Here is a 12,245-nt window from a genome sequence, read left to right on the forward strand (position 1 = left end):
AATGTTCTCTCCACCTCTCTCTCGATCTGGTTCTCTTCTTACCTGCTTGTGTCTGTTTCTGCCTGTGCATGTATCTTTCTGACTGCCTTTCTCTGTCTCTCTAACTCTGTCTTCTCACTTGTCCCTGTTGTCCTCTGCCACTCTGCCAATCTCTATGGATGTCTTTGTCTCTCTGTCTCTACGTCTTTGTGTCCCTCTTTCCAACTGCCTCTCTTTCTCCTCTCTCTGTCTCTCTCTCTCTCTCTCTCTCTGTCTCTCTCTCTCGCTCGCTCGCTCGCTGTGGTCGCTCTGCGTTGGTCTCTCTCCGGGTCTCTCCCACCTTTTCTGGGCCCAGGCCATCCGCCTGAGAGTGCACCCCCTGTACCTGATGATCCCGGGCACAGTCGGCTGCTCCTTTGCCTTCATGCTCCCAGTCTCGACGCCCCCCAACTCCATCGCCTTCGCCTCTGGACACTTGCTGGTCAAAGACATGGTGAGTCTGGGCATTTCCCAGCAGAGGCCACAGGAGGTGGGTGGGCAGCACGGGGCGGGCAAGGCCTCTATGCAGGACTCCTCCACCCTGACCCCACTCCCCAGTCTCTGAAAGGTCTTTCCGAGTGGGACGAGGAACATACATTTTAGCAGAGACTCTGGGATGATTCTTGCACTTAGACAATCTCAGGAAACACTGCCTTAGTGACTAGTTTCCAAAATTTGCTCCAGGGACAAGGGACTCCCCCCTCCCTCTGGACCCCACTTCGTGCTCACGATCTTTAGGAGAGAGAAGCAGCAGGCACACCCTGGGACTCGGGTGGGCCCCAGCGCTCAGCCAGCTGGGAAGGAGACAGGAGCTGAGGACTGTAGCAGTGGGAGGGCCCCACCAGCTTTCAGCACGGCCCGATTACTGGCAATATGTTTCCTCCCCCGGAAGGTCCCTGCTGAACCAGCTCCTCCCTTCCCACTCCTGACTCCTGCAGCCTTTTCCCTCTCCACTGGCTTTGCAAATAACCCTTCCAAAGCTGTCAAAGCCAAGAAGGGCAACCTGCTTAACCCATTCACGATGCAGGCCCTCCAGGCACAAGACCCCTGCAGGACGCATGGGGAGAGAGAGCAAGAGTGGGAGCGAGGCAGAAAGGGAGACACAGAGCAGACAGAGAAGAGAGGAGACAGAGACGCTCATTAGTTTGTTTGTTGATTGCGGCAGTATTTACTGAGTGCATTCTATGTTCCAGCCACTGGGGGCACTGCAGAGTGGGAGAGACACCGATCTGCCTCCAAGGAGGGTGCTTTCTATTGGTGGAGACAGGCGTCAACAAGTGCAGCAGATTTTCTTAAATTATGTAAATTTCAATATTGCTAGGTGCTCAGAAGGAAATAAAGCATGAGGAAGTGTAAGAGGACGAGGGAGAGGGGTGGCAGGGAAGCCCTCTGCAGGAAGGTGACATGGGAGCTGATCATGGGAAGCAGCCAGCCTCGCAAAGTAAAAGGGGAAGAGCAGTCCCAACGGTGGGCGTAGCAAGTGCAAAGGCCTGGAAGTGAGGAATAGCAATGAGTGCTCCAGAAATTCAGGGCCGGGAGGCTGGGGTGGCTGCAGTGGAGTTGGGGAAGGATGAGGTTGGGGAACAGCGGGGGCAGGGCAGAGTTGGTATCTTATTCAAACCACAGTGAGGACCCTCAATAAGCAGGGCAATGATGTGATTTCACTTCTGTCTGTAGAAGATCATTTTGGCTGCTGGCTGGAGTGGATCGTTAGGGTGGGAGGGACAAGTGTGGAAGCAGGGAGGCTCCTTAGAGAAAAAGACTGCGAGGGCAGCATTGCGAACAGCACAGATTTGGAGAACAAAGACAGCCAGAGAAATGGAGAGTCCCCAAGAGGTAGAGACTTGCAAGAGATGTGGAGGGATATAAGGGGCACTCCCGGTCAGTCAGTCCCGGGCAGGGATGGCCCACCTGCAGGTTTGTTCCTCAGAGTGATGAATTAGGTGTTAATTAAATAGCAAACATGGGACTAGAAAGAATTTCGAGCTCTGGCAAAGGGAGACCCAATCCTCTCCCAGTTTCCCCAACGTGTTGGCCAGGCTCTCTCTAATCCTCCGAAGGTGCCGGGGCTTCCACCTCTGTGCCCTCAGAAGACAGGCAGGACAGCACACGCAGTATGTCCCCCACCCGTCCATGGTAATATTTATTTAACACCTTTTCTAAATCAGCTTGACATTAAAAAAAAAAAAAAAAACTTAAATAAGAATATTCCAGAAGAAATGTTTCCAGCGCATCCATCAGTGGAAAACCGGTATTATTAATATATGCCATGGCATAAAAATAAATGCAAAGCGGCAAAAACAAAAGAATTAAGCCCTCCCTGATAGCAGCGGCCTGGAGAAGGTTCTGGGCCTCTCCATGTTAAAAGGGCAACTGACAGAAGCAGAGAAGTGCTGAAGCCATGGTGGCCCCTGTGAACCCCAAAAATCTGAGAAGGTCTCAGTAAATTTAGGAAGTTTATTTTGCCTAAGGACGCACACCCATGACACAGCTTCAGGAGGTCCTGACGGCATGTGCCCAGGGAGGGTGGAGCACAGCTTGATTTTATACATTTTAGGGAGGCATGAGACATCAATCAACATATGTAAGATGAACATTGGTTTGGTCCGGAAACAACTGAAAGAGGGGAGGGGGCTACCAGGTCATAGGTAGATAAGAGACAAATGGTTGCATTATTTTGAGTCTCTGATGAGCATTTCCAAAGAAGGCAATCAGATATGCATTCATCTCAGGAGAGGGATGACTGAGTAGAATGGGAGGCAGGTTGGCCCTAAGTAGTTCCCAGTTTGACTTTTTTCTTTAGCTTAGTGATTTGGGGGCCCCAAGATTCATTTTTCTATCACACCCCTAAGTGAGACTTTCTCTGGGGGGAATAGACAGAGAATTAGAAAGGAAGTAACTGTCTCACCAAGTGATTCAGGCTGGGCTATGTGAAGGTGGGGCAACCAGAAGACCCAGGTGGGAAAACAGGGATTTTCAGCCCAGGGTGGACTGAATGGTCTAAGAGGCCAGCCAGGGTGGGAAGCAGATGGGCACATCCAAGAGGCCAGCCAGGGTGGGGAGCAGATGGGCACATCTAAGAGGCCAACCAGGGTGGGGAGCAGATGGGCACATCTAAGAGGCCAACCAGGGTGGGAAGCAGATGGGCACATCCTCCACTGACAGAAGAAAAATGCTTCCCAATGGACAAAGGTAACCTTGACTAGGACTGCCTGACTGGACTGGACCTGAAGTGTATGTGTGTGTGTGTCTGTATATATGTGTACTTATGTGTGTTTGTACATGCATGTGTGTGTGTGCATGCGTGTGTGTATATGTGTGTGGGATGGGGGTATTTAGTGATCAGACAAGATTATTTTAGGTGACCTTGGGCAAGTCAACTTCTCTAGGTCTCATTTTCCTCTTCTATACAATGGGGATTAATAAGAATCACCTTTGTAAGGTTGCTTTCTGGGTTAAATGGCATAACCCTATGACAACTGCATAGCACACAGTGCCTGGAACATAGAGGCCATCAATGAATGGGGACATTTGCAGCTCTTTGAGTGACAGCCTAGGGTAGTATAAAGATTGAAGAGTCCCAGGCATTGACCAACCTGGGTCTGTGTCCTGGCTCCATCACTTCCTGGCTATGCGATCTTGGGTGAGTGACTTCCTGTCTCTGAGTCTGAATGTTTCCATCTGTATGGTGGGTCAGGTGCTGACCTCTCCCTCTGTCTGGGCTCTATTTCAGGTGCGGACAGGCCTCCTGATGAACCTGATGGGTGTCCTGCTGCTCAGTTTGGCTATGAATACCTGGGCACAGACCATCTTCCAGCTGGGCACCTTCCCGGACTGGGCTGAAATGCACTCGGTCAATGTCACAGCATTGCCACCCACCTTGGCCAACGACACATTTCGGACCCTCTGAGTCCCCCTGGGGGACTCCCTTGAGGCTGAACCCTCTCAAAGGGCTGTCACCATCACCTGCTGCTAGGACACTACAAAGCAATCAAATAATTCTTTTCTTTAATCCGATATGCGGCAAGCAAGGGTGACCTCCAGTGGCCCACTCGGGTCCACCAGCCATTATCTAGGACACTTTCTGTCTCTCTCATGAAGTTCAAAGCCCAGATATCTCTCAGATCTGCTGCCTGAGAAATAAGCTCCTTTATCAGTGAGCTGTTTTATCATTACGATGCAAGAGAGCCCAGTTTCATCAACAGTGAGCAAATCTGGCATCGTGTTTGTCTCGTACAGTTGGGATGGAAGGCCATTCATTCCCATGGGCACAGCTGACATCATCCCCCAGTGATTACTTTCAGTTACACTGGAGAGACCACCTTGCCTTTATCACTTTCATGGGCTGCAATGTTCCAACTGAGTTGTTCCAGCTGTTCACAACCAATGTGTGATTTTGCTTAGTTGGTGCCCATTCTGCACCAGTTGTTTTACCCCTGCCAATAACCAGCAGTCAGAGATTCTTTTTTAATCCTTGGAGACAGGGAAAGGGACAAATAGCTTTCCAAGGACATGAGACTGTGCAAAGCCTCTTTGCTGTTTCTCTGGGCTCCTAAGCATACCAGGGGAAGTTCTAGAAACCTCAGCTAACATCTCGACCCGAGAGATTTAGGATTCTCCTGTTTCTTCTGGGTCAGTTTGGCCATAATTCTGGGGTCACGCCAGGCCTGGGCCTTGCCCTCCCATGGGGTGACTCATGACCCCTCCAGCCAGGACCCTCCTACATGTGGCCCCCAGAGGCCTCTGTGGCTGCAAGGCAGTCAGTTGCTGCTTGTCCCAGCAAGTGGCCTTGATCTCTCCACACACCACCTTAAGTGGTAAGCATGTTTAGTTATCAAAGGCCCCATTTGTCAGGGGTGAGAGAAAAGTCAAAAGATAGATTGGGGACTTGTAAAAGGCCGGGGTAAAATGTCTCAGGCAAGCAAAAGATTGTCCCCTTCAACATATGGGTAAAACTGAGACATCCCCTTGAGCCCGAGGCTGGAAGTGGTGTCTGCCTTCAAGGGTTAATCCCTCTTTGTTCCAAGCAGAAGCATTCTGGCATCCCAGTGAAGAGCACAGGCCCTCAGTGTCTGCTGAACGGAATGGCCCAGCGTTAGCCCAGTATCAGAAAAGACACTAGCCCAAGGGCCCTGAATCGTCACACTTCCCTTTCCTAAGCCTCTGAGGGTGGAGATTCCCCTAGGAGCGCTTGGCCAGCTGGGAAGGCAGCACCCAGCTGTACTTGTTGTTGATACAGCATAAGTGAATCATGGGCATTTCCCTGAGAGCAGTGGGAGAGGCCCTCTGAGTCGGAGGTTGAGCTCCGGCTCCTTTCCAAGCGAGCACTCAGTGCTGAATCACAGTTACAACCCACTGGGGCTGGCGGGAGGTACGTTGTATGGGACTGGAAGCAAGAGGTTCATTCAAAGAGAAACTCCTGGGATTTGTAACCAGATGAATCATGATTTCAAAGACTTCTGATCAAAAATACTGTGAAATAAAGAATGTTAATCAACATTGGACCTGGAGATGATCTGCCTTTCTGAACCTAAGAGAGCTTCAAAGCCCCAGATTCCTGGGCTGGGGATTCCAGAGTTGACCTGTCAGATTTTCAACTGCTCTTCCCTCCCCTCTCCAGCCACATACTCAAACTCTCCTGCCTCAGGGCTTTTGCACGTGCTGTTCCCTCTGCCTAGAACACTCTGCTCCCAAATATATGTCTGGTTCCCCGACTCACTTTATTCAAGTCCCTGCTCAGGTGTCACCTTCCCTGAGAGGCTTCCCTGACTTCCTGTCTAAAATATCACCCTCATTACTCTCCACCCCCTTACTCTGTTATATTTTCTCCTTAATAGGACACTGTATAACTTATTTTCTTATTATCTTCTTCTCCCTCTAGAAGATACATTTATGAAAATACAAATGACTTTTTTTTTTTTTTTTTTTTGCTGCTGTAACTCCAGTTCCTAGAACGATTTCCAGCACATAGCAAGTGTTCAGTAAATATTTGCTGCTTGAGTCTGCACCAAAATTAACAAGAAAGCCATCTTGCCCTCTGATCTGGGGTCTGTTTTGTTCATTACTTTGTTCACTCCTTCTTCCATTTATTCATTCAATAAACATTTATTGGGAACCTGTCATATTCTGGTTCATTGTCCCGCCCACATGGAACTTACATGCTGGCAGGGGAGACAGGCAATAGGAAAATAAACAAATAAGTCATGGGTTATGATGCCGGCTAAGAAGAAAATGGCCAAGATGTTAAAGTGACTCAGAGGTTACTTTAGCCAGGGTGGTTGGGGAGGACTTCTCTGAGGAGGTGGCATTAGATTGAGACCTGAAGGAGTCAGCCAGATGCTCACGGCAATGTGGGAGGAAGGGAGAAGGTGGGAGCGATGGGGAGCCCCTGGGGAGAACATTCCAGAAAGGGGGACTGCAAGTGCAGAGGTTCAGATGAGCGGATTGCTTCACTTAGCCAGGTGCTCTGAGCTGGAACTTTGTGGCATTTGGACATCTAGAGTCTGCCTCTTCTGGCTGGTTACCAGGCCTCTCTGCAGCTTTCCTGAGAAGGCATCCTAGCTTGCTCTGACCGGATGTTACTCAGTTCTTGAAACCTGAAGGGCTTTGCCATTCTTAGTGAAAAAGATCTGCAGGCAGAAGGCAGCAGCACCATTATGGTGTGCTCATGGCAGCGTGGGAACAAGGAGATGGCAGGGCTGGTACAGAGTCATTGGAATACACCAAGGGCTCATGTCCAGAAGATATGCGGAGCACCCCAACTCAGAAAAGACAAACAAAACGAACAAAACCTTGCTTTTGTTATCTGTGACTGCGTAACAAACCATCCCCAAACTTAGAACTTTGAAACAGCAACTTCTCGGCTCACGTTTCTGCGTTTGGACAGAGCTCTCTCTGCAGGGATGGCATTGTCTCTGTCCCATGAGCTGGGAGCTTTGCTAGGGCTGGAAGGTCTGCAATGGCCGCTGACACTTCAGGGTCTCTCTTCACGTGGCTTCTCCTGGAGTCTATCCTGGACCTCTTTACATGATAGTGGCCTTCAAGAACAACAAAAATCGAAGCTAAAAGGCCTCTAAGGGCAGGATGTGGAAGTCTAAGGATGTCAATTCTGCCAAATTCTATTGGTCAAAGTAGCCCACAGGACGGGCCTGGTTCAAGGGGAGGGAAACAGACTCCAGCCCTTGAGGGTAGGGGCAGCATCCACCAGGGAGGGGGAGGGACAGTGGGCTGCCATGTTTGGAAGCCACTTACCATAGGTCCCAAGGGAAAAGTGGACAAAAGGTGTGACATGTCATCCTGAAAAGAGATATCTACCTGGCCAACAGGATTATGAAGAGATACCCAAACCTACGTGTTTATAATTTGCAGGAAAATGCAAATTAAAAGAAATTCAACAACATGCCAATCAGACTGGGGAAAATAAGAAAAGCAGACAATAAGTCCTGGTAGGATACAAGGAAACAGAAACCCCGCCAGCCCGGCCAGCAACTTGGAAGTAATTAGGGGTATTCATTATCTGTATTTCCTATGACCGAGAAAACTACCCCATGGGTCCTAAGGAGACAGTGTCAAAGGATATTTGTGCCATGGTTGTTTGAGGCCACCAAGGTGACCATCACCAGGGGAGTATTGAAATAAAATATTAAGGAAAACACAGGAACACGTAGAAGTGATGAACTACAGGTACACAGAGTGACAGGTTACACACAGACATATTCCAGTATGGGTGTCAAACAGATACAGAGTCAAGTAGGTGGAGAAATGGAGGTGGTGATGGTAGTTGTAAAAAAGAGATGAAATAAAAGTCACTAAACAAGGAGTCAATAAGCCTCATTGGAATCCTGGCTCCATCTCTAACATGCTGTGTGACCTTGAGCAGATTTCTTTACTTTTTTTTTTTTTTTGAGACTAGATCTTGCTCTATAAGCCCAGGCTGTAGCCCAGGCTGGAGTGTGGGGTGCAATTATAGCTCACTGTAACCTTGAACTCCTGGGCTCAAGTGATCCTCCCACCTTAGCCTACTGAGTAAAAAGGACTACAGGTGTGCACCACCATGCCTGGCTTATTTTCTTATTTTTTGTGGAGACAGGGTCTTGCTATGTTGCCTAGGCTGGTCTCAAACTCCTGGCCTCAAGCAGTCCTCCTGCTTTTGCCTCCCAAAGCACTGGGATTATAGGCACGAGTCACCGCACCTGGCCTACTATTTTGGATTTCGATTTTTTCATCTGAGAAATGAGAGCACATGGGGGGGTCTCAAGAGGAAGTAGAAAGCATGCAAACTAGCTAATTTGTGGAGAGTTCAGTGAAAGGTCAAGTTACAAGGTGAGTAGAGAGTAGGGGGACCACAGGAAAAATGTGGGACCCCAGTGCTGAGAAATCAGGGAGCGAGAAGTGGAGGAGCACCTCCCAGCCCAAGACCTTAAGGGAGCAAGCTCCCTGATGGGATCTGGGTCCAGGGACACAGCTGGCTCTTGGTGATTGCAGGAAGGTGAGGGCTCTTCCTCTCCTCCATCCCTCAGCTCTTCTGCTGGGGAGTCAGGGCTCCTTAGAGAAACCAACAAACAGGGTGTGCATGCATGTGTGTGTGTGTGTGTGTGTGTGTGTGTGTGTGTGTGTGTGTGTTTCTTATCAAGAGAGAAGGAGAAAGATTTCTTTTAGGAATTGACTCACACCATTGTGGAGGCTTAGCGAGTCCAAAATCTGATGGGGAGACCAGTAGGCTGGAGAGCCAAGAAGGTGCTGCAGTTGGAACCTGAAGGCTGTCTGCTGCAGAGAGTCCTCTTGCTCAGGGAGGGTCAGTCTGTTGCAATATTCAGGCCTCCTACTAATGGATGAGACCCACTCACGTTCTGAAGGGTGATCCGCCCTACTCAAAACCCACTTACTCAAATGTTAATCTCATCTCAAAGCATACTCACAGAAACATCAAGAGTGATGCATAACTAAATCTCTAGGCACCACAGCCCAGCCAACTTGACACATGAAATTTTATGTGTTGCACCGACAGGAGCCAGAATGCAAGGGGGGCTTTGATGCAGCCTGTCCAGGTCCACCTCCCGGATGCAGGGCAGGGAGGAGGAGCATGGGGAGGGGTCTGGAGAAACAAGCTTTGAGAAGAGTATGGCACAAAGGGTTGACACATCAGAGCTTGAAATCTGGTGCCAGCCCTCAGCCAAGTTTTGTTTGTCCTCTTCCCAATGAGGTTTTTTTTAAACTTTTATTTTATTTTATTTTATTTTATTTTATTTTATTTTATTTTATTTTATTTTATTTTATTTTATTTTATTTGAGACAGGGTCTCGCTCTGCAGCCCAGGCTGGAGTGCACTGGCCTGGTGTGATCTCAGCTCACTGTAACCCTCATGTCCCAGGCTCAGGTGATCCTCCCACCTCAGCCTCCAGAGTAGCTGGAAGTGCACACCATCACGCCCAACTAATTTTTCTATTCTTAGTGGAGATGGTGTTTCTCCATGTTGCCCAGGCTGGTCTTAGACTCTTGAGCCTCAAGTGATCCTCCTACCTTGGCCTCCCAAAGTGCTGAAATTATAAGCATGAGCCACTGTGCCTGACCCCTGGTGAATTTTAAATTATTATTTGCTAGTCATTAAAATTTAGGAGATTTCACATAAAAATCTGGATTTCTGCTTCTCTTGGAAAGGACAATACCAGATCTAACAATATGAGACCCTCACTGGCATCTGGCAACAATTGTTTGGAGCTGAGTAGTTTGTGGAGGAAATTTTAAGTTGGAACATAAGCATTCATCAGCCTCAGTCCCCACCACTCTTTAATGTCTTATACTGGCTCTCCTTGTTCAACTCTGTCACTTTCCTGGCTTGTGAAAGTATTTGAATCTATGACCTTTGAATTGCATGATCTGGGAGGTCTATTTCAGCATTAGCGGTCATGGGTTCTAATGACCTAGAGCAGCACTACCCACTGAACTTTCTGTAATGATGGAAATGGTCTATAAGTGCCCTGTGCAACACAGTAGCCACTCGCTATGTGTGGCTATTGAACATTTGTAATGTGGCTAGTTCAAACTGAGATTTGTCATAAGTAGAAAATTGTAATATGAGAAAATAAGTGTAAAATATCCTGTCAATTTTTATATTATTTACATGTTAAAAGGATATTTATGATATGTTACATTGAGTAAAATATTTTATTAAAATTAATTTCTGTTTTTAAAAATTCAATATTTTAAATTTTAAAAATGTTATGTATCAACTTGGCTGGGCCATAGTGCTCAGATATTTGGTCAAGCATTATTTTGGATATTTCTGTGAGGATGTTTTTAGATGAGACTAACATTGGAATCAGTGGACTTTGAGTAGGGCTACTAGAAAAGTTTAAATTATGCATTCGGTTCGAGTTGGCTCACATACTGTTGCTATTGGATAACACCAGCAGTATAGGAAGATTTTGGCTGCTTCTCTGTATTCTCAAACCATCTGGACAGTGGCAACATTGAAGAAGGCTGAAGAATTCAATGACTCTAATATTCTATGCAGCCGGGTGCAGTAGCTCACGCCTGTAATCCCAGCACTTTGGGAGGCTGAGGTGGGCAGATTACTTGAGCCCAGGAGTTTGAGACCAGCCTGGGCAACATGGCAAAAGTCCATCTCTACTGCAAATAATACTCTGTGGATCTCTCATTCTAATCCCAGGCCAGGCTCTCCAGGAAGATCTGAAGGCTTACCTCTTCCTCTTCCTCTTCTGTCTTATGGCTCTGAATCCTCCACCCACAAATTCCCCTGAACAACGCTGATTCTATTTTTGATGATTCAGAAGCACCTTCCGGATGTTGTGGGACTTGAGGTCAGGCCAGCCTTATATAGACAGAGGTAACTGCCTACATATACCAAGAAAAGCCAAAAATATCTTTTGCCTGTTCATTCCCTATGTCCCCATGCTCCCAAATCCTACATATCCACCCGAGGCCTTCTGGAAACAAACTGCCTGGTCCTTATCCGACCAGCTCCCTAGTGCCTGTGCAGAAACTGGGCAGATGCTGGTGGCTGGCTTCTAGGACTGTTTCTGTCTGACCAGCACAATGCCCTGAAGTTTGCTATGTGATAGGATCCAGGCCAGGGTGACCTGGTGAGCATCAGAAGTCTCAACAATCAGATGTGAGCAGACAGGGGCTCACTTGGCAGAGCTGTCCCCCCAGGCAGGAGGGATCGAGGTGTGAGCATTTACCTATTGCTTATTGAACACTCTATATGCATTATCTCATTAAATCCTCAAACAGTCCTTAAAGTAGGTACTGTATTACCGTCATTATTGCAGAGGATGCACAACTTCAGAGAGGGACAGTGTCTTGCCCAAGGTCACACAGCAGAGTAAGTGGCAAAGTTGGCATTTGAGTTCGGGTCTGCTGCCTCCAGTCCAGGGCCCCTGGAGTTTGGGAGAATAGCTAGACACCTCCTTGCAGCCAGACAGCTAACAGCAGGCCTGACTGCAGAAGGTGAAAATTGATGGTCCTCATGCTGGCTTTGGCCTATAGACCTGTTAAGATTGGTCTGCATGGTAGTCTTTCATTTAAAAAAAAAAAAATGCTGACATTTACATTAAAAAGAGAATGACTGGCGTCTTTAGAAAAGCTGGAAAATCTGGTCGTGGTGGACCTCATTTTCAAGGGGCTTTGATCCTCAATTTGAGATGAGTAACAGCTGACCAGACAGGAGGGAGCGAGGGGGCTACACTTTGCAGCTCACTGCTATTTGCATTCATCCTGCTTTGTTCATGACCTGAGCAGGCTGGTCACTGCGGGTACACAAGTTTGCTGCTGCTAATCTGCCTCATGTACTTAGTTCTTTGCAGACCTGGTGGCTGGCCTAACGTCCTGGAGGGGTACATGGTCTGGGAAGTGTGTTAGGGTTCTGGCCACAGGTATTCCATTCAATCGCTGTGTGACTATGAGAATGTCACTTCCCCTATCCAGGCCGCAGGACATTCCCCTTCCGGCCTGAGAGTGACCCAGGCAACATGTCCTTATAAGGGAAAATGACTGTGCCCCTACTGGTCCATCCCACAGAGGGGGAGCCTGGGGGGCTCAGGGTAGGCCTGCTGGGAGTGATGAGGTACAGAGATGCTGGAGAGGTGTCTGCATTTCAGATAGGAACTGGCTTTCAGAACAGCCTGAAAGCAGACCTGCATGGCAATAACTGCAGAGGGTGTGCATGGGGAATTTACATTATTGAGTACCTACTATTTGCAGTACCA

At 48.2% G+C, this 12,245-nt stretch overlaps 1 protein-coding gene across 2 annotated transcripts in view; it reads left to right on the forward strand.

Moving 5' to 3' along the window:
- Positions 1–6,133, forward strand: part of SLC13A3 (solute carrier family 13 member 3) — a 91,741-nt gene extending 85,608 nt beyond the window's left edge. For both annotated transcript variants that reach the window (XM_050806486.1, XM_050806485.1), the window contains exons 12-13: positions 335–472; positions 3,752–6,133. In XM_050806486.1, coding sequence (XP_050662443.1) covers positions 335–472; positions 3,752–3,928 — 315 coding nt within the window. In that variant the 3' untranslated portion in view covers positions 3,929–6,133. The remainder of the gene's footprint in view (positions 1–334; positions 473–3,751) is intronic.
- Positions 6,134–12,245: the final 6,112 nt, after the last annotated feature.

The sequence above is a fragment of the Macaca thibetana genome, chromosome 10, assembly GCF_024542745.1.
Source record: "Macaca thibetana thibetana isolate TM-01 chromosome 10, ASM2454274v1, whole genome shotgun sequence".
Taxonomy (NCBI): Eukaryota; Metazoa; Chordata; class Mammalia; order Primates; family Cercopithecidae; genus Macaca; species Macaca thibetana.